This window comes from Sminthopsis crassicaudata, chromosome 3 (genome assembly GCF_048593235.1).
Source record: "Sminthopsis crassicaudata isolate SCR6 chromosome 3, ASM4859323v1, whole genome shotgun sequence".
Classification (NCBI taxonomy): Eukaryota; Metazoa; Chordata; class Mammalia; order Dasyuromorphia; family Dasyuridae; genus Sminthopsis; species Sminthopsis crassicaudata.
The window spans coordinates 7,085,223-7,107,374 of NC_133619.1; the positions used below are offsets into that span (position 1 = coordinate 7,085,223).

Consider the following 22,152-nt stretch of genomic DNA (forward strand, 5'->3'; position numbering starts at 1 on the left):
AAAGAAAAAGAAAGAAAGAAAGAAAGAAAGGAAAAGAGATAAAGAAAGAAAAAGAGAAAGAAAGAAAGAAAGGGAGGGAGGGAGGAAGAAAATAAAGAAGGAAGGAGGGAAGGAAGGAAGGAAGAAAGGAAGGAAGAAAGGAAGGAAGGAAGGAAGGAGGGAAGGAAGGAAGGAAAGGGCTTTCCTTGCCCTCTAATTGCTAGAATCTGCTTAAATCTTTGCACTGACTTTATATCCATTTTGAAAATATATTCTATTTACTTCTATAAAGCCTGGTTATAATAATTAGCTCCCTTCAGCCTGGAGGCACTGGCATGCCCCCAGAGGTTTATGGGGCTCCCTCTTCTGTTGCTTTTAGAATTTTATATGCGATGAACAGTTAAGAATAAAATCACAGGGAAAATGTCATCCACATCCAGGGAGACAACGATGGAGACTGAATGTGAATTGAAACATAACATTTTCAACTTTTTCTTTGTTTGCTTTTTCTTTCTTGTATTTCCCTTTTCTTGTATTCTTTTTTTCATCTTTACATGTATATGGAAAAATAAAATACTATTGAGAAAATAAAATAAAATCACAATCGTTCCAAGCCCACAGTTTGTAAAGTTCCTCACATTTAAGAAGAGATTTGGCTCTCTACCTTAATTTATATTCGTATTTCTCTCTAGTTGATCCCTGGCTTCTGTGGGACTGATGATGCAGAGATGAAGAGAGCATTGGCAAGACCATTCATGTATGATGGAATTCCTCGTTGTGAAGCAGACTGTGAGGAAAATTAAGATGTATACCACAAGAAGCATTTCTCGCTATGTCTCACTCTGTCTCTCACTGTCTCTGTCTCTCTCTCTCTCTCCGATAGTGACAGCTGGCATCCCTCCAATGGCCAGCTTCTTCTATTCCCAGCCATGATGGAACCTGTAGTGTAGTGTCCCATGACAGAACCAAGGTTTCACTTCATGGGTTGGCGCATCCAAGATTCTACCAAAAATTGTATCTTGGGAATGCAAAGGTCAGAGACTAGTTTATGAGCAAGTCAGAGTGCTGAGCCTGAGTCAGGAACATCTGGTTTCAAAAATGGCCTCAGCCAGGTCCTAGCTGGGGAGTCGCTCTGAGACCCCAAGCAAGACACTGACCCTCCACCTCCCCAGGTTGTCTCATCTATATAATAGGGCAAATAGTTGCATCAGAGACAGAGAGACAAAGAGAGAATCAGACAGAGATAAAGAGAGAGACAGAGAAACAGAGACAGAGAGAGAGAGAGAGATAGACATTCAGAGAGATAGAGACAGAGATAGCAACATAAGAGAGACAGAGTTTGAGAGAAAGAGAAAGGCAGACAGATATATGGAATTGTCTGAGGTTGCCATCTTTGCCAGGGCTCTGAAAGAATGCCAAACAGGCAGAAAGCTACGGAAGGCTCTGGTGCCTTATGGGAGATGGCAAATTGATGCACGATACTTTGATAAAGAGAAGAGGTGGAGGAAGGCTCCAAATCAAGTCTCAAGGTAGGGCTTTTCATCTGGAGCCCACAAGTTGCCGCTGATTTGAATAAGTGACCTTTCTCCAGCCAATCTATGCAAATGGAATTATTTCAACAAAAATATTTCCATGACTTAATAGAATGCCTCAGAGATGTCCAAAAAAAAAGGTTAATTAGATTCTCTAAATCAAAGCCTCACCAGGATGAATTGCAAGCTTAGGGGGGAGATTTGTGGCCATTCTCTTAAAGATGTAAAAAGTATATGCTCTTAAGTACTTGTCAAGTGATTAGGAGACCCCCTGTTTTCCAGAGCTAAGGCTCAGCGAGCAGGCCGTGCCCCGAGCCCGGTACAACAACAATCCTTTGCGCTGTCCCTCTGGTAAAATCGCATAATGATTGTGTTGTTTTGACCAGCTCCAGGTGCTCTCTGAACTCGGACAAACACCAGACCAGCGCCGTGTTCCAGTACCGAAGCCCTGCTGTGAAGCAGGGAGTCATGGTTGCCGTCCCCCTCGTTGTCAGGCTACAGGTCCCCGAACAACCACTGGATCTCCCCACACTGCCGTGGCTCTCCCTACTAGAGCAGGCCCCCCCGCACATGTGCATAGACCTCATCCTTGCTTAGGAGCCTTTTCCCTCATTTTGAAATAAAACCTCTCTTTGATTCCAGCCTCCCCGCCTCCAGACCGCTCTGTTTGGCTCCAGCTGAAGGTCAAAACCTCCTTCAGTCTGACTGGAATACTATGACAACCATTAAGGCTATTACCTGGTCTCCATGTGACATTGTAAAGTCCATCTTAGAAATGTCCCTCATCCTCCCTTTAACGGGGTTCCTTTATCAGGGCTAATAATGCCACAATATGATGGGTATGGAAATAATCTGTAAACACTTGTGCTGGGAACATCCTAGGATTCAGGGAACCCGAGAGCTCCATCCTCAGTCACTCTAAACCCAGGGTTTGCTGATAACCTTCTGTTACCTGCTCATGCAACAGAGAACAAAGGTGTCAGATGGACCACCTGCATGGAGCCTCTGCCCATCAGCCCCGTTTTGTTTTATCGCCTCACAATATGCTTTAATATAATACAATTGAATTTGTTGAAACCAAACCAATAAAATGTAAGTCATTCAGCTGACAGCTGTTTACTGTGCTCCTGTTCCCATGGCAATTGGTCAAAACTTTCAATAGCAGCCTGCAGGTCCACAGCAAGATTTGAACTTGGCAAAGCTCATCTCACACTGTCTGCCATCAACTTTGCCCCGAACCATCCCCCCTTCCGACTCCAGAGGGTGAACTTTCTGCCCCCCCCCCCCATTTGGGACTCGTCTTTAGGAGTGGTTCCTTCACTAAATGAGGCTCCCTTTCATTAAGGATCCAAGATATCATTAGTGAAATGCTCTTAATCTTCCTTGTGACCCCTCAAGGGAAGGTCCTCTTGGAAAGGTCCTCTTCCACCTGCCCTCTCCCATCTTAATCGGATTCGTTTCCTAAGGGCTCCCTGAACCATGGGCTCTGTCACAAGCTTTCCCTAAATACCCTTCCCTCAGCAACAATAGAGTCTAGGAAGTAGGGAGGGGGAAGGATTGGGCAGAAAAGATGAGAAGATTGTGATGTTTCTGAAACCAAAGGTTAGAGACAGAAAAAGGACCTTTGCATCTGACATAAATAAATATATAAATGAAATAACAATGAATATAATAATGACTATAGTAATATAATAATGGCTATAATATAATAAATATATAAGTGAAATAACAATGAATATAGTACTATTATAATGGATAAATATAATAAATATATATATTAAATAACAATGAATATAATAATGACTATAGTAATATAATAATGGCTATAATATAATAAATATATAAGTGAAATAACAATGACTATAGTAATATAATAATGGCTATAATATAATAAATATATAAGTGAAATAACAATGAATATAGTAATATAATAATGGATAAATATAATAAATATATAAATGAAATAACAATGAATATAGTAATATTATAATGGATAAATATAATAAATATATAAATTAAATAACAATGAATGTAATAATGATATTATTATTAATGATAATAATAAGAATGGAAAAATACTTTTCCCAGCCATCTCTGCTGTCTCCCACTGTCGCTCTAGAGGAAGAAGTTCAGGGGAAATCATTCTGCGCGAGAACTTGCCCCTCAAAAGGGACACAGCAGTTACTCTGATTGTACCTTGAAGGTCTCTACCATCACACCTTCAGCTCCCTCCAGACAGGGATCATTGCTCTGTTTGTACCTCAGTGCTCAGCACAGTGCCTGACATGTGCTTAAGAAATATATGTTAAATGATCTGGAACCAGAGGATCCGAGTTCTGCTACTTGACTGTCTACACCATCCTGGGAAAGTGACTCAGCATCACTGTGCTTCAAGTACCCCGGCTGGAAAGTCATCAGCACATGACATCTGGATCGATCTCATGAATTAAAAGCATTTGAGGTCAAAGGACACTGGTTTAGTGATCCATTTCGCAGCAGCACTTACCAAAGTATTCATCAGAGGGAGGGTTCTCCATGTCATACAACATCTTCTTGGTGAGATGCTCCAATTCATCCTCTGGGCGGAAGGACGGGGCAGAAACAGGGCCCCCGGGACCAGGATGGCCACCCTGGAGGAGGAAAACACATAGCTTTAGATTTCCCAAGAGGAAGCCCTTCACCTGCGCAGGACCCCGACTTTGGGGGGGATAAATCATTAGCTCTGACAGTGTTTCTGTGGGTGCAAACACACTCACAGACAGGGTTGTGTGTGATCTGAAAGGAGTCTGGTGGCTTTCAAGTCAAACTTGGTCTTGGAAAAGTGGCCCCACTTCGATACATTCAATATGCTGCCAGGTAGGCTCAGATTACAACCTTCAATCAGGTCTAACCTTCAACCTTTCAGGGAAACCCATCCCAGTGAGGATCAGTGCTCAGCCTTACAGAGTCCTGGAACTGATCACCTTAAGAGCCTCCCCCCGCCCAAAACTGCCTGCTAATAGGTGCTTCAGAAATGCTAGTGGACAAAACTGTCTAAATGAACCTCTTTTCCTCTTTCACCCAGGACTCGTGGTTCTATCCTAGGAGACCAGAAAGAAATTTAAGCCTTTTTTTTCCCCTATATGTTATTAACATATTCCATATAGCCTTAACATATATACATAACATATAGCCTTCCAGATGAAGGCTGCTTATCCATCCTTCATTCAAGCCCCAGCATCCCCTTACTACTGCAACTAATTCAGTAAGCCTCAGTTTCTAAATCTGTAACAATGAGGGAGCTGCCTCATGGGGCTTCATGATCCCAAGGCTTTAGCTCCAAGAGCGTTGAAGGAGATAGGCTGAATGTTTAGGGAGCAGCCCGGGGAAGCCTGCAAAGGCTTCATTCTGCACATTGAATGCAGGGAGATGATTTACTATGCTAGGATAAAGCCGCAGCTCATGCTCCTGGAGCCCAGACCCACAGGGACAGAATCACAAGTTCTTGGAATATGGAGACACATTTGCACACAATGCACCGTACAACAAAGACCGAAAGGTATTATATAAGGGCCATGACATGATGCTCTTTCACTTCTCCTTTACCTATCTTAATCCTCTCCATTTTCTAAGGGCTCCATGAATCACAGGATCTGTCTTAAATACCCTTCCCAGGCATCTCCAAGGAAGGAAACTCTCAGAGGAAACCATTCTGCAGAACTTTCCCCGCAAATGTGACATTCCAACTACTCTCTATGTTCCTCGAAGGGGTCTTGGATCCCTTGAGTTTGGACGGGTCACTAAAGGAGTCAATAAATGAGCTTTGGGGACTTGAAAAATCAAAGGTGGTCAGCCTCCTAGTACTCCCCAGTTTCAAGGAGGTTCCAGAGGATGTCCAGATTCCAAGCTCCACAAATAGAGTTACCAATGCACATAGAAAGGAAAATCTGATTTTTCTGGAAGGACCTGGGAGCTTTTCAGACAAGCCAGGGCAGCTAATATGTGGACAGGAGACAGAACCTTCACGTAATCTAAGATACTAGAAACCAAGGCGTCCCCAAGTCTCTGGGAATCTGGGAGAGACAGAAAGTTATCCCCTTTGGGGGATATGAAACAGATGAGTGTGTAAGTTCCAGGTCCCCTAGGCCGATTAGGGGCATTGCATCTAGGGCTTGTGAACCACGGTTCCCCTTGATGCAAAGCATTCTATCATCAAACATTTCCCTTCAGCTCTGAGATTACTTCTGTGTACCAGGTATGTATGAGCCAGGTTCTGATCTGCATGCCAGTGTTCCTGTCAAGAGAGGGTTAGCTCCCTATCGACAGATACAGTGACATTTTGGGGTTGGCACATGCACTGGTTAGCACCTCGCCTGCCATCCAGGGTTTTGAGAAATGTCTTTGAATGGAATTTAATCAGCAATCCACACTGACCCAAGGCACACATCCAAGCATCCCTGCCGGCCCTGCGTGGAGCGATCTACAAAGAAAGAGCCCAAGTGAATATTCATCCCTCTCTGCTGCAGTGAGTTTCAATCCCGGCTGATTTATTTGCACAGAAAAGAGAGAACAGGAACCATGAAGAATTTTAAGTAAAAACGGGAGAGGAGATAGTGCCGGGACCACAGAGGAGTTCATAGGTTAATTCCCGAGATGGAAATGACGGCAGTGAAAAGCAACCTGGTCAAACTTGATATTAGGAGAGCCTTGGGTTCAAATCATTCCACTTGTAAAACAGCAATGGGAGGATTTAGAGTCACAGGACCAGAGCCCAGTTCAGTCAGAAGTAGGAGCATATTTCCAACACTGATCAATTTAAAAGGAGGAGCCATTTTTACAGATGATTAAGTGGAGGCTCTAATGTGGTAAGAAACACAATGACTTTGCCTGCATGAATCTGATGGAGTACTTTGGGGTCTTTTGAAAAGACTTCTCTAAAACACTGGAAGATTATGAGCACTTAGGTAATGTCAGCTAAGCCAAAGCAGGAAAACTAATACACAGAATGGCCATGGCAGCAGAATGGAAAGAGGAAGAATTCTGCCATGAAACACCGCAGAACCCAGCAGCCGAGCCCGTCCCCAAAGTAGAGAGAGAAGAATGGACGTCCCCATCCTCCTTTGCAGATGTGGAGGATCATGGGCAGGGAATGCAGCACATGATGTCAGACTGTTGTTGAATTCCTTTTTTCTAAGATTTTTATTTTAGGAGATGGTTTTCTGTAAGAAGAAGAATATCAAGAATAAAAGGTGATATAAAATTGTGTCTACCTAACGAGATATAGGTGTGTGTTTAAAAATACAATATAAAACACATAGATAAAATATATATGTGTGTATCAACTCACGTAAACAAACAAACAAACAAACAAGCAAACAAACAAACAAAAAAAAACACCCACACACACCAACTAAAGTCTTTTACTATTAAGACCTGGAGGCACCTTTGCTTCAAAGCACCCCGATACTCCTCAATTGATTCCTGGGGCTTTTTCTTATTTATAACTTCCTTGGTCTTTACTGAGCATCTTTCTTTGAGGAGTTCCAACTGTTTCACAAACACTGGCAACCAAAGAAACAGAAAACCTCGCTATGAGGCTGGGAGAAAAGCAACTATCTCATTAATTTAGGAAGTTCAAAAAAAAGAAAGAAAGAAAGAAAGAAAAATTCACACAGAATAAGCATCCCAAACAAACCAAACAAACCAGAAACAACAAAACAAACAACAGCCCCAAAAGCAAAAGACAAAAACATTAAAAAGCTCAAAAAGGAAACTGATTTCAAGACTATTGGAGGGGAGAAGCAGGAGAGGGAGCAACACAACTTAAAGCCACATGTGAGAGGGCCAAGAAAGTGGAACATGGCAGGAAAAAATCAGGAGTCTGGGACAAGAAGAGCTTCTCCTGCCTGAGGAACTGCCCAACTATTCCTCCTATAGGAATACTTGACCTTTCAAGGTGCAGCTCAAGTGCCAACAGGAGTCTCTAGGAGAACTTTCTCCCGGTCTTCTCCATGATTCCTGCTTCTTGAGTCATTTCAGCCATTCCCAACCACACCCAATCATCACGACCCTTTTGGGGTTTTCTTGGCAGAGACACTGAATTGATTTGTCCTTTTCTTCATCAGCTCATTTTATAGATAAGGAAACTGAGGCATACAAGGTTGATTTCATAAGTATCTGAGACTGGATGTGAACTCAGATGCACTGTACCATCCAGCTTCCCAAGAGGTCCATCATCCCCCAACCAAGTTACTTCCTCATAATTTTCTGTCTAGGTCCTATTACCCACGTGAGTGAGGGTCAGAGCACTTTGCTCTAGAACTATTTGAGGGTACAGCCCATTTTATTCCTTGCTTGGTACATCCTAGTGCCTGGCACATAGTAGGTGCTTAATCACCTGGAAGTCCACCATCCCCCAAACAAGTTACTTCCTCATAATTTTCTGTCTAGGTCATATTCACTCATGCGAGTGAGAATTGGAGCACTTTGCTCTAGAACAATATGAGGCTACAGCCTATTTGATTTCTTGCCTGCTACATCCTAGTGCCTGGCACATAGTAGGTGCTTAATTGCCTTTCGCGGAATTTTCAAGAGAAGAGAAAGTTATTCAGGTGTGAAGTCCAACAACCATGGATTTTATTTTCCTTTCTGGCTAATGTGGGGCATGTGGTTTTATCTCTTTGACCTCAGGATTTTCTTCTGTAGAATGTTGAGACTGAACTAACTCTGGCACTATTACACTATGAGTTCAGATCTTGGTGCATCCTCTTGCTGTTTTTTAGAAGAGGTCACTTTAATAATTCCGTGGTATTATTTTGATGATATCTGGATATAAACAAATAAACAAAAACCTTCTGCTCTACCTCCACCTGCTCCTTGCGTGTTCAGTTTTTCAACCCTCAAACCACTCTTCGCTTGCCTGTGGTCACTGGGGACCAGGTCAGAGGGGAAGGGACGAGCTGTGCAAAATTTCATGCCCTTTGTCTCTCTCAAGCCTTTTACAGAAATCCACAGAACACTTGAAGAAAGGATGGAAATGTGGAGGGTTTGGCCAAGAGGTCAAAAACTTTTAATAACCACAATTTCGCTGTTTGAGTGTGTTACTCATTTCCTTTTTTCTCTTTCTTTGATAAAATCATAATAAGAGGAATAATAGCAAGTAGCTCACACTTCGGATTGGTCATGGGAAAATAAACAGTGGGCAAAGTCTTGGTGTTCTGGGAGCCCCTCTGTAGGAGGATGAAATGAACACTGGATTTCAGGGATACCAGAGCAGGAAAGGATGGATCTGTACATGAATCAAATGGGCAACTAGAGTGAAGGAAAAAACCATGACTTCCCTGGGAGGCCCATTTTAGTATGGGACGCAACAGAGGAGAACGTGCTATCCTTTTTTAGATCGAGGATGAGCACTCTCAAGTCCATGTTTCATTTCAGGGGATGGAAAACTCCTTAGAGCGAGGGAAACTTTCCATCCCCTGAAATGAAACATGGACTTGAGAGTGCTCATCCTTTGGCTCTCTCCCAGTGTTTGTAGAACTGAAGGGTATGAGATCTATAAACATGGCACAATTGGCTTCTTGATGTCAGTATCTTTTAGCTTATAAGAAACAAATGCAAAAATACATAATTCTTTTCATTGTTGCATAGGGAAAAAAAAAAAACTATTAGCAAATAATGTATTAGGAAAGGATATTATAGGATTTATTCCACCAGGATTGTTTCTTTTAAGAAATCATCTTTTTAAGTTAAATATTTCCTTACTGATATGACATGATGCCAAAGAATTGAATACTATGATAATAAAAAAAAAAAAAAAAAAAAAAAAAAAAAAAGGAGAGGGGTGTGGTGGGAGTAAGCAGGGAAAACATTTTCAACAATGATCTCAAAAGCAGTGACATGAAAAACAAAATGTTTACATGGAGGAGTAAGAAGGGGGAAAACATGTTAAGAGGGATGATCAGAAACCAGAAGTAATGACATTGACTGACAGAAATATGAAGACTGAGAGGAAGAGCTTAGGTGGATCTTTCCTCTGTTGGAGAACTTGAGCAAGTATTATAGAGGATGAGATGATGTGGAAAGGCTGTGACTCAGAGAGTGAATGAAACGATGAAACCATTCACTGAGACGCTAAACTCTACAATTCTTAGAGAGAGACCCCAGAAGCATCATAGGAGCTTGGAGCTGGAAGGCACGCCGACAACCCTTGCCGTCCCTTCCTCAGTGAGGTCTCCGGAACGGAAGCCAACAAATCAGATTCTGGCTAGGGTGAGACACTGAGGAGCGCCTCTTCCTTCAGGACCTCTTGAGAAAGCCCAAGAGCCCTCCAGTGTCTCTCTGCCTCTGTATTTTTACTAGCTCATATTGAGCTTACATTACACCGAAACCCACAGGCTTATTCATCCTAACATCTCTAAAAACAACTTCCCCACAATAATAACTACAAATGTGATTTTGTTAACCCAATTGTGACATTTTACATTTAACCTCCTTAAATTTCAACTACTCATACTCAGCATCTCCCTATCATGCTACAACAACCTTCTCCCACATACCTCCCAATATTCTATGTTCCCTTTGGTAATTAGGTTTGTTTGTTTTATTTTGAGCTTAGGCTATTGAAAAACTGTTTTTTGGATCTCAATGGTATCCTGGAAATGTGTCAGATACAAATTTGATAAGCATCTTGACAATGAGCAATTTCATGAATGAGAAAAAGCATTTACTAATGCTTAGTAGACACTTACTAGGTGCCAGGAACCTATGGCTTTTTCCAAGTCACTGGTAAAATATTAAACAGCCCAGGGACAAAGAGAGACGTCTGGGGTACTTCACGACAGACTCCTTCCCAAGGCAACAATGAACGACGGTCATTAATGACCGTGTGGTCCAGTCATTTGACCATTGCAACGTCTACCTACCGTATCTCTCCATCTTGTGTATAAGGACAGCATATGAAATTCATCAGATGTTCGGCTGAAATCAAGGTTAAACCATTACTAGAAAATCTCCCGATTCACCAGTTTAGAAATACTTTCAAAAATATAAATAGGGGGGGCAGCTAGGGGGCACAGTGGATAGAGCACCGGCCCTGAATTCAGGAGGACCCGAGTTCAAATCTGGTCTCAGACACTTAACACTTCCTGGCTGTGTGACCCTGGGCAAGTCACTTACCCCCAGCCTCAGGAAAAACAAAAACAAAACAAAATATATATATAAATAGGGTTATTCTGACACAAACTATCCTTTTTAAGACATGTTGCTTTCTTTCATGGCAACTCAGTAACCATCCATTCTAGCCACAGCCTAGTCACATAAAAGGCTCTTAATAAATGCCTGTTGATTATTTAATAAAAATTTTGTCCTCTAAGGATATTTATGGAAAATCTGATCCCAATATTCTAAGGCAGTAGTTTTTAACTTGGGGCTCCTGATTCATTTTTTAAAAAAATACATTGATAACTGCTTCAATATCATCAGTCTCTTTGGTAATCCTATGTATTTTATTTTACGCATTTAAGTACATTATTCTAAAAGGAGCCTACATGAATTGCCAAAAGGAGATGTAGCACAGGCAAAATTTTTAACAATTTCTGATTTGAGACAGTTTTTTTTTTTTTGATACCTTAAAACAGAAAGAAGAAACCTCAGCGAGCTCCATTCAATTGCTATGGTTCTATGAATTATAAGATACTTAGTCAAACATCTAGAGTCTAGTAAAAACCTGATGTTATATAGTGAAAAAAGAAACTTAGTGATAAAGCCACTTGAGAAAACCACACAGGCCTCCTTCTCCTCTCAGAAAAGAAGAAAATGTTTTTCTTGGAAGAATATTTTCTCACAGATATTGTTATTAATCTCCATCCACTTCCAACACATCTCTGTTGGCTAGGGTCTTTCCAAGATAATGCTAAGACGCCACAAGCTCCGGGGTCATTTTGGTAAGGCCCCAAACCCTAATGCTGAGGACTAGATACTTTTTCTCTGCCAAAGAGCCAGAAGTTTGGAAGGTCTCATCACCAAGTTAATTGGCAGCAGCAGAAAGACGTCAACCATAAACATATACAAGTTCTATCTGTGAGTTCTTTAAATCTTGATTGCAGAAGGGAATGCTTCAACATTTAAGTTGGCGTTTGAAAGAGACATGCATTGATATTAATGTGTGATGGGCATTTTGTAAACATGCTTTTGAAAGCAAAAGTGACACCATTTATGAGGAACTATTTACTCTTTCACTTGTATTTCAGAGATGGACATTAAACACATCTTAGAATGTGATATTCTGATGGGCAAAGAAGCTAAGATTATAACAAGAGTAGCTCCCCAGAAAAACTGAGTATAATTCTTCAAGGGAAGAAAAATGGATATTTAGTGAAATTTGAAATTTTTAAGCATTCTTAATTAAAAGAGCTGAATTAAAAAACAAAACAAAACAACTTGACTTTTAAATATAAGACTCAAGAAAAGTATAAAAAAAGAGAAATAGGAAAGGGAAATTATAAGGGACTCAGAAAGGGTAATATTTTACAATTCTATATGGGAAGATGTTAATTGTAACTCCTAATAATTTTTTTTTTATTATTAGAGCAGTTAGAAATACACAGAGATGGAATTTGTATGAGATTACTTCAAAAATAATAAAAATAATAATATTAATAGTAATAAAGAGGGATGTGCTGAAAGAAGAAAAAGAGAGAAGAATGGTGATAATTATCTCAAACAAAAGAGATGCGAAAGAACTTTTACAATGAGAGCTGGAGAGGGGCAATGCTTGAACTTTACTCTCATCATAATTGACTCAAAGAGAAATAACTAAGTTGGGTATAGAAATTTATCTTACCTTACAGGGAAGTGGGAGAGTAAAGAGATAAGTGAAAGCGAGGGGGAAGGGGAACCGATAAAAGGGAGAACAGATTTTTTTTTTTTTTTTTTTAAGCAGTGGTCCGAAGAAAAGCATACTTTTGAGGAAGGAAATGGCAGAAAGGGAGAAAAAAGAATAAAAAGAGAAAAATAGGATGGGGGGAAATACCCGGTTCATAATCATAACTGTGAATGTGAATGGGATGAACTTGCCCATAAAATGGAAACAGATAGCAGCATAGATTTGAAACCACAATCTAACAACATGTTGTTTATAAGAAATACACTTGAAACAGAGAGATATGCAAAGTGAAAATAAGGGGCCAGGGCACACGTTATTGGGCTTCAACTGAGAAAGAAGATATCACTAACCTCCTGAGCCTCAGTCTTATTTTAAAAAAGGAAAGGATTAGAGTAGATGATTTCTAAAGTTGTTTTTGAGCTCTAATCTCATGGTCATATTTCCCAGGTTACAGTTTACTTGCTTGACACTGTATGTAAACTTAAGAAACCTAATTTTAAAAGTCTGGTCATCTGGCTTCTTTTGAAAACTTCAATTTCATTCTAGATCTTGTCTATAATAGGTGATTGATAAATGTCTGTTGACTTACTAATGGGATTGTACATTTGACAGTAATATTCTAATTAGAATATTAGAAATGAAAAAAAATTAATGGAAAAAACAGCCTCATGAATCCACTGAATATAGGAGGAAACCTCACCCTATCTCAGTGGTTCCCATGGACAATTGTATATATACAGTATCACAAAAGGATTAGTGTACTTTTAAACTTTCGTACCTTCATATTGTACTACGATTTTTGGAAAATGTTTTAGAGCAGTAATTCTCTAAGTGTTATCTGGTGATCATCCCTGAGACCCTTTATGAGTACCTGTGATATCAAAATTATTTTGATAATACTAAAATGGCTTAATTCCTAATTTATTAAATATTATTACATATAATACACAATCAAAAGTTGTTTGTGGTGACTAAATGTATTTCTAGAGTTCTCTGTATTAGAGCATTAGAAATGGAATGGATAATGATGACCTTAAGGTATATTATCTTAAATTATGTCAGTAAATAAGGTTAGCGATGAGATAGTGATTAGACTCTTGCATGAGGCAACTATTTCAACAAGAGGAGCTGTGCTCCTTCTATGAGTTCAGAGTCTTATGGAAGAGGAGAGCAGAAGTGTCAGCAGGTTAGTTTTTAGAAGAAGTCTGCTCTGAATGACTGAAGTGGAGGGAGGAGGGGACAGGGAGAGTATGGCATTGGACGTGGAGTATTTTTTAAAAAAGAGAAATTCATTCATCTTAAACATCTCCCTCTCCCATGGTTCTGAGGAGATGAGGAGTCTCTGTATATCCCTGACATGAGTGTACACATCTCTACATGTGATCTATAGATATTGTTTGCAAAACCAAGTGCTTTGATTAAAGCGACAGACATTCCTGATTTCAAAGTTGTGTTCTCACTTATTTGTAACTTCCTGGACTCTTCCTCAAACAGGAGCAAAGTTTTCAATCTTATGCAACAAATTAATTTCTTGATGGAAATAGGGGTAACAGCCACACACTCCAAACTAATGACCCAGAAAAGACTTTGAAGAAGTGTAGGAACTCTCGATTTAGCCTCTGTACAGTGACCGCTGGCCCTGAATTCCGAAACAAAGCCCAGCTTCCAAGGAGGCTTTTGAGCATCAGTCCCTCCAGGCATTCCCAATCTGTTGCTAAGGGTTCATCAGTGGGAAGAGATGACTAGTGGAAATAATTTGGGATGGGGAGAACCCTTCAAGTAAAGCCAAAGGACCGCCATTTTACCCTCTGCTGTCATCCACTTCCTTTCCCCTTGGATACTCACAGCTTCCCTTATTTTAAAAATTCAAATAGTGCCAGGAATTGAAGGCAAGCTCAGGAGCTCTACAAACAAGAAGTGAGATGCTAAATATCATGAAGCCTTCTCGGTTGGCAGATTTTGCAGGTGGTAGATCAGGAAATGTACAGTGCTTTAGCTGAGGAAATGGAAGGCTATTTCCTTCTCATGTCATCTTAGGCAAGTCACCAAACCACACTGCCTTAGTTTCCTGGGCTGTTAAATGAGGGGATAGGTTTGTGTGATTTCTGAGGTCTTTTCCAGGTTTGAATGCATGATCTTGGGCTGGTTGGCTTGGAAGACCCCTGGATTTATTCTCATTATGTCTGAGCCAGAGGGGTCATGCAGACATGAAGTTCATCTCCACCATGAACAAATGAATGAAGTGATTTTTTTAAAAAGTGTTTATTTGGTACCTTTTGTTCTAGACACCATACTAGGTCTCAGGACATAGAGAAATACAAATAGGCCATTTGCTAGGGGCCAACATCCTAAGATGAGGAGTTTGGATCTGGAGAATCACCAGGAGTGTGTGATTTGATTGCCATTATCTTTCCAACTAGAATGCTAGTCATGATTTTCAAAGTAGACCAGAACAAGAGGAGTGTTCTAAGTGATTCTGGAATTCTCCTACAGTGGTTTACAGATAGAAGGCTTGGGTTCTAGTGGAAGTTGTGACTTTAATTTCTTGTGTGATGCTCAAAAAAACATGACTATTTGGGCCCTTCTTTCTTTTACTGATCGTTCCCAAGTCCATTACATCTCCAATATTTTGGACTTTCCCGGTGTCCTTTACAAGAACCGAAAATCCACGGGCAGGGGAGAAAATGGATGACATACATCAATTCCATCTCAGAAACATTTTTAATCCCTCAACAAACACCAGGTTGTGCCCAGACAGAAAGGGAAATCACAGATATTTATACCTTTAAACATGGTGCATGTGTGTTTAAATGCACTGTAAGTGGAAACCTCCTGGAACAGAGCTCTTTCCAAACGCAGGAGGGTAACGGGGAGGGGGCAGGCTGACACACACTGAAAAGCTGATCACCTTGGTCAGCACCCACTGAGAGATTCACACCCCAGTCAGCACTTTCACTGTGACTCAGCCATCTGTAAGGCAGATGTCTCCAACCTACCAAACTTTCTCTTGGTGATCACCTCCTTCCCCCACCCCCATGGCCCCAGGTGCAGACTGGTCACAAAGTGCAGGATCCTTCAGATCTCTATTACAGGCCCAAACTTCCCTGAAGGAAACAACACTGATTAAGCACTTTGTGCCGGGACTGGGCTAAGGGTTGGAAATATGGATGTGACCAAGGAAGGTAACCTCTGCCCTCAAAAAGCTTCCATGGCAAAACCATCAAATGCAGGGAATGGTGTCTGAGGGAGCAGCCACGTTTGGATGTGGAAGAGGCGAGTCACAGTGCAATGGAGAATTAAGTTAAACTCACCCTCGGCCTTCTCCTCTTCCTCACCTTTCCCCACCACCTGTCCACTGGGTTCAGGTATTGATAGAAGATAGACAGCAAAAGAATGATGAGATGGGGAGGGGAGAGAGCCAGGATCCAAGAAGGGACATGGCTTGGGGAGCCCAAGACCATCCCATGCCTTGGCACCGGGCTTAGAATAATCTTTTCCACTGTACAAAGCAAGGCTGGGCCATGTCTTAGAAAAAGAGGCCCTCCCTCCAGATGTTAGAGCTCTTCCCAACCGAAGGGTATTTTTTTTTTGTTTGTTTGTTTTTATTCTTCTGCAAACATGTTATGGTCCCGCTTCCCATGGAAGGCAGCCCCCCTGAGAACAGGACTGTTTGTATCTTTGTACTCCCAGAATATAAGAGCGAGAAGTAATCAATAAATATTGGTCAAATTTAATTGAAGTCAAATCAATTAGGCAAGGAAGAAAGAAGATACATCCCATATAATTCATTCCCTTAAACTATATGTTCTATGCTATAGGAAGCTATGGTATATATGCATATATAATATACATATGTGCATATATACATGGATGTATATACATACATATACATACACGTGTTCTACACAATTGGAAGCTGTGATACATATGCTGCATATGATATATATACACGCATGCGTACCCGACTTTATATTTACACACACTTATATACATACATATGTACCATACTATATGTTCTGTACCAAAGGAAGCTATGATACATATGATATATACAGACATGCACACACTATATATATGTAATAAAACGAGTTTATATACACACACACATACACACTCACACACACACACACACACATACATACACACTTGTACTATATCCCCCTTTGAAACAAGCTGAGTACTGATTAGTGTGGGTAACAATTCTCACTACTGGGCCCATTATTCAGTATTTCAGTTCCTATGGCATATTCCCACTGGGCTGAAATCAATGACCATATTTTACATATAATTGTATTTGCTCATGAGAATTAGAATAATCCAATGACTTCTCAAGGTTCATTATGTGCACTCCACAGGGCCTGGCTGTAGAATATGGATCGTACACCTAAGTCTTTGTGCAAGGGGAACCTGGGCAGAGCCGTAGTGCACCATGAGCTTTGGGACATCCAGCCTCAAACATTTGCTACGTGTGTGACCCTCTTTGCCTCAGTTTCCTCATCTGTCAAATGAGCTGGAGGAGGAAATGGCCCAGTATCTCTGCCAAGAAACCCCCAAAGGGGATCTCAGAGAGTCAACCACAAGGTGGCCATCGCTGCCTGTCACACTCAGTCCTACGGAGGACTACCCCGGGCAGGGGCACATGAGGCCCATAGATCTCCAGAATACAAGGGGCCGTTGGCTGATTTATCTTGATCTGGGTCCCATGGGGCAGCTCCTAAAAACTGCTTACTGCCTGAGAGAAAAAACAAAACCGAGGAGTGTCTGGAGAAAACCAGTCCAGGACACGTGAAAGCAAACATTGAGCTCATTCTTCCCCCTCTGCCCACCCAAGCTAATGCATGTACACATGTGCTGCCACACACAAACATACATGTACACACATATCCACACACGCGTGGACAAAGCACACACATGCACATGTGTGCACACATTGATAAACTCACATATCTGAGCACAATTTGAATTTTCATCCATTACACAAGGGACAAAAAGCTGCCCCGCGACATGGCTCTCTGTGCTGGGCAGGGCCAGAGGGTCCACACTGGGTCTGCACACTTCACGGGGCTATTTCTCTCAGTCCCCTTTCCTCACCCCCACCCCAGGCTTTATTCAGAATCCTTGGGAGTAGATAATTGACCTCCCTGCTATCCCAAGACTTTCCAGAAGGCACCTCCCTGGCCCATACAACTGTGGGAAAAGGAAGCCAAGGTATTAAAAAAAAAAACAACAATGGTTAATGAATGCTCCATCCCTCCACATCCACTGTGGCCATTTACTTTTCTTGTCCATTGGTAATGATGTACAAGAGCCTCCTTCTCTCATCGGGAAAAACACTTCAATTATGTGTTCTTGAGAAAAGAAACATGGAAATTATCTTCTTTTCAAAAGGTAGAATTAGCCCTATTTTAGAGCTGAACGCCTGCCAGGAAAAAAGATCTATATACATATATAGCTATATCTACATATCTATTTCTGATGTCTTCTCTTGTTTTGCTCCTGTTCAGCTGTGTCAAGCTGATACCGCACAAGTGCCCCGCTCAGCCCACATTCTGGTCCCCAAAGAATGATTCCAGGGTTCATCCACCTTATTTTTTTTTCCTGTTTGATATAAATGGCATCCAGAGAGGAGCCAATGAGGAGTCACATTCTCTCTGGCTAAGATGGTTGTCCAAATGTGACTGGATTATGTGTGTGTGTGTGTGTGTGTGTACATACACCTCTGTATGTGTGAATGTGTGTGTGGGTACAGGAGAGGGAGAGGAGAAATGCAATGAAAAGATGGCTTCATGATCGGAGGAACTGGACTCGAATCCCTGCCCTTTCCTCAATGCCTGTGGGACAGAACCCCGCTGGAATCCTTTAAGATACTTAATGCCTATTGATTGGCTGATTGATTCTTTCAGACTGAATCAGAGAATCTCTGTAGAGGACGGGCCCTCAGAGGCTGCAGTTTTTCCTACAACTCAATCACCAACCATCAGATCTGACGACCTTCTCTGGGCCCTGGCTGCAAACTGGCCACGGTCAGCTACCATCGACCCCCGTTACTTCCTTTAGGAATTCATTCTGTGGCTCTTTCCTTTCCTCTGCTGGGTCTTCGCGACTTGGGCTCACTGCTGGCGGACTCCCCTCCCATCGGTCCTGAGCTACCTTCACTCCTCTCTCCACCCCATCTTCCCGCTGATCTCATCAACTCCCTTGGGCTCACTCTGTAATGTGTTGGCACAGTGCATGGCACATTGTGGGCACTAAATATTGATTGACCATTATCTAAGGCTACAGCTCTAATTGCCCTCCTGGGTGCCAGTAACCCATCACTTCATTTCTCAGACATCTCAAATCGGGTGTTAGTGAGCATCTCAAACTCAACATGTCCAAAAAGGAAATAAATATACCTGCACCCCACCCCCACACCAAACCCACCCCGCTTGTAAACTGCTTTATTATTCAAGGTTAAGGGCATCACCGACAGCCCAATCAATCCAGTGGCAGGCTCAATATCACCCGTGACTTTTGACCCCCTACTCTTGCCCCCATCATATCAGATATGTTGTCGAGGCTTCTCAATTGAACCTTTGTACCTCAGAGCTATTTTATACATCCTCTTCCCTCCTTTGCCACTGCTGCAACCCCGGGATGGGCCTTCCTCACCATTCAACCTGTTTCCTCATGTGTGAAAGGTAGATAATAATCTTTGTCTCCCCTACTTCCTAGACTTCTTCTGAGCAATAAATGAGATTGGAGATATGAAGTACCGGCAAACTGTAAGCTTTATTCTAAGCTAGCCTACGTGGTTTAAGCTCTATAATTTTAAAATAATGGTTAATACTCGTTACCACAATTTATACTTCAATGAAATTATAACCATAACAATTAGATTCTAAATTAATTTTGGCATGCATTTATTTTAATGTATATGATTACTCTCTACCTATATAGAATTCATTTGAATAAATGTGTATACACACGTGTACACATATACACTCATATATATATTCTCATTCTCTCTCTCTTGCTTGTTCACTCTCACTCTTGCTCTCACTCTTGCTCTCACTTTACTCTCCTCCTAATTATATTAATCTGTAGATGGGAATCTTTGTTTCTTTCTGGCTGTGCTATGGTCCATCACCATCAGGGGCCGTGGGTGTGATTGTTCAGCGACTTTGAGAGCCCCACTTTCTGGAAATGCGCCCTGAATGCCAGCATGGAAGACTCAAAGACATCCCAGCAATTGGTAGTTGGGACATCGAGACCCAAGAAGAAGAGACGAGGCTTCTTTCCCAAAGGCAGATTGCTTTGTCAGATGATAAAGCACATGAGCACAGCCCGGCCACCGCATTGAAGGTCTTGTCTAAACCCCCTCCCCAGATGGGCCTACGCGGAATACTCTTCCTCCCCTCCTAATGGTTTTCATCAGTGGGCTCTTGGAAGATACCCTGAATATGACACCAATCAATCACACTGAACCAACATGCAAATCAGTTCTCAGTTTTACTACAACCCTCCACACATCACTTTCCACCATGAAGGTAAATTTTTGTTTTCAAGTTTTTCACGGGAAATGGAACCAGGTTCACCGATGGTTAACCCAAAGTGTTTCACCTGACACATGCCAGTTTTTGTTTGAGTCACCAGAGGCCTTGCTCGGCAATTCATGAGATTGAGGATTAACAAGTAGGGTGGGAGTTTAGCTCAATAAGTAACACACACAAGCACATAATACCCTCCTGTGACTGGGCCACTAATTACACGGGACTCTGGGATTCCAACAGAATCCAAGCTACTTCAGGTCCAAGGGAGAAAAATATAGAACTTCTGCTTTGGAATCAACTGTTAAATAAACTAGGGAGATATGGATGGGAGACTCCTCCTCTCCAGAAAACAGCAAAGTTGAAAGTATGGGGATAAAGAACTGGGTCCTAAAATATCTTTGGAGCCATTAATCAGGATCAATATGCAAATTAGCAAACCAATATAAGCTATGTGTTTTGCAAAACAGCCTTGCAGGGAGGGGCATGCAGAAGCCTTAGGTTTTGTTTTTGACCTTGAGGAGCCTGGAGTCTGATCAAAAAGACAAGGGGTCAGATCCGTCCTGACTCTGATTAACAATGGCTCCCTTTTGCCTCCACGTCAGCTACCACATTCTTGACGTATGCCCCTCACGGCCTGGTTCCCTCCTCCCTGCCCAGTCTTTTTGGATCTCACTCTTATTGCCATCGTCTTAGATCCGGTGACGTTGGCTCACTTGCCTCCTCAGACACGACCCACCTACCACCTCTCTCCTTTCCCTGGATGTCCCCAAGCTGGGAATTCCCTCCCCCTTCCCCTTTATCCCCAGCTTCCCAGACTTGTTTACAGCTTCAGGTCTCCCCCTGTCGGTGACTTCCCTCTGGGATCACCCACCACTCCTGTACCCTGGGCATATTTTGCACATAGACAGTTTTTTACATGGAGTCATACCAGTAAGAATGGAATCTCCTTGAAGACAGGAGCCACGTTCCTGACTTTGTCTCCCCATTGCTTAGCACGGTAACTGGCACAATGGAAGCTCTTGATATACATGGGTTGACTGGGTGATATGAACATTCTAAGCAACCACATCGCATTGCAATTCAACCCAATCAAAGAATTATTAAGTGCCTGTCATTTGGCAAGAAGTAGGACAGGTCCTGGGGACAGAAAAAATACAGAACCCGATGTTTGCCATTCAGGGACTCACTAACATTGGCTCCAGGCTGCCCAGATTCTCCTCAGAGACCTCAGACATCCCCTCCTCCAGCATCCTCCCTTCACAGACGGGGAAACAAGAAACCTGAAATGATTGGTCACTTATCTATGTCACACGTCAGAGTTGGGAATCGAGCCCAGAGCCTCTGAACTTGGGCTCAGTCTGCCTTCCACCAGGGCACGTTTAACAGTCTGAAGAAGGAACTTAGCGTACTGAGGTCAGGCATGCTCATTAGCTACTAGAGGCGGGCTGATGGGCCACTCCACTCCAACACAGTGATACCGTTTCGGGCCTCTTCGAGAAGGAGGGAAAACGACCAGGTCTCGATGACTATTAACATGTTGTCCGGCTCTGAAGTCCACGTGCTTCCCTCTTTGAAGAACAGGCCTAGTCCTACCTCAGGCTATTTATGGAATTACGTACATCAGCAGGAGAGCTGAATGGTGACTTTGTAACACGGATCCCCAATAAAGAACCCGGAAAACCATTCGTGGAATCCTCGCCTCATGGGATGGGCATGACATTCTAAGCAGCACCTTTCTGAATCCTGTTTCCAGGCCCAAGATGGCCATCAGAAATCACTGTTATCCTGAAGGAACTGAACTTGCCACCCTCATCTCTGAGATCGGGCAAAGAAATCACGGACACCCTAAAAAAGACTTCCCTCATTTCTTTGCTGAAGTTCAAGTGGGAACCGCCCTCCGCCACAGGAGAAAGCGTGTTCTCAAGTTTACTTTAGTCAGCGGATGAAAGTTGCAATTAAAATCTAAAGATGGCACAGGTGACTAGGATACACTAGGGGCGTACCTAGCACGCCACGGATCTCTGTTAAGACTTACACAATCAGAATTCAAAGCCCGCCGGGGACTCTAGCAATCACCTCCACCGCCTTCCCTTCTACATCAGAAGGAAGGGCAGTTCCGAAGCCGGGCAGTACCCTGCCCAAGGTCACGCAGCTGCTTTGTGGCAGAGGAAGGAACAGAAGCCATGTTTGCTGACTCTCAGTCTGTTTTAACCACGCAGGGCCTCTTTCCCAATTGTGCTAGGAA

The 22,152-nt window shown here is 42.2% G+C and overlaps 1 protein-coding gene across 7 annotated transcripts in view; it reads right to left on the reverse strand.

Annotated features, from left to right (window-relative positions):
• Positions 1–22,152, reverse strand: part of LPP (LIM domain containing preferred translocation partner in lipoma) — a 576,448-nt gene that overhangs the window by 126,255 nt on the left and 428,041 nt on the right. For all 7 annotated transcript variants that reach the window (XM_074297900.1, XM_074297898.1, XM_074297901.1 and 4 more), the window contains one exon: positions 4,018–4,141. In XM_074297900.1, coding sequence (XP_074154001.1) covers positions 4,018–4,141 — 124 coding nt within the window. The remainder of the gene's footprint in view (positions 1–4,017; positions 4,142–22,152) is intronic.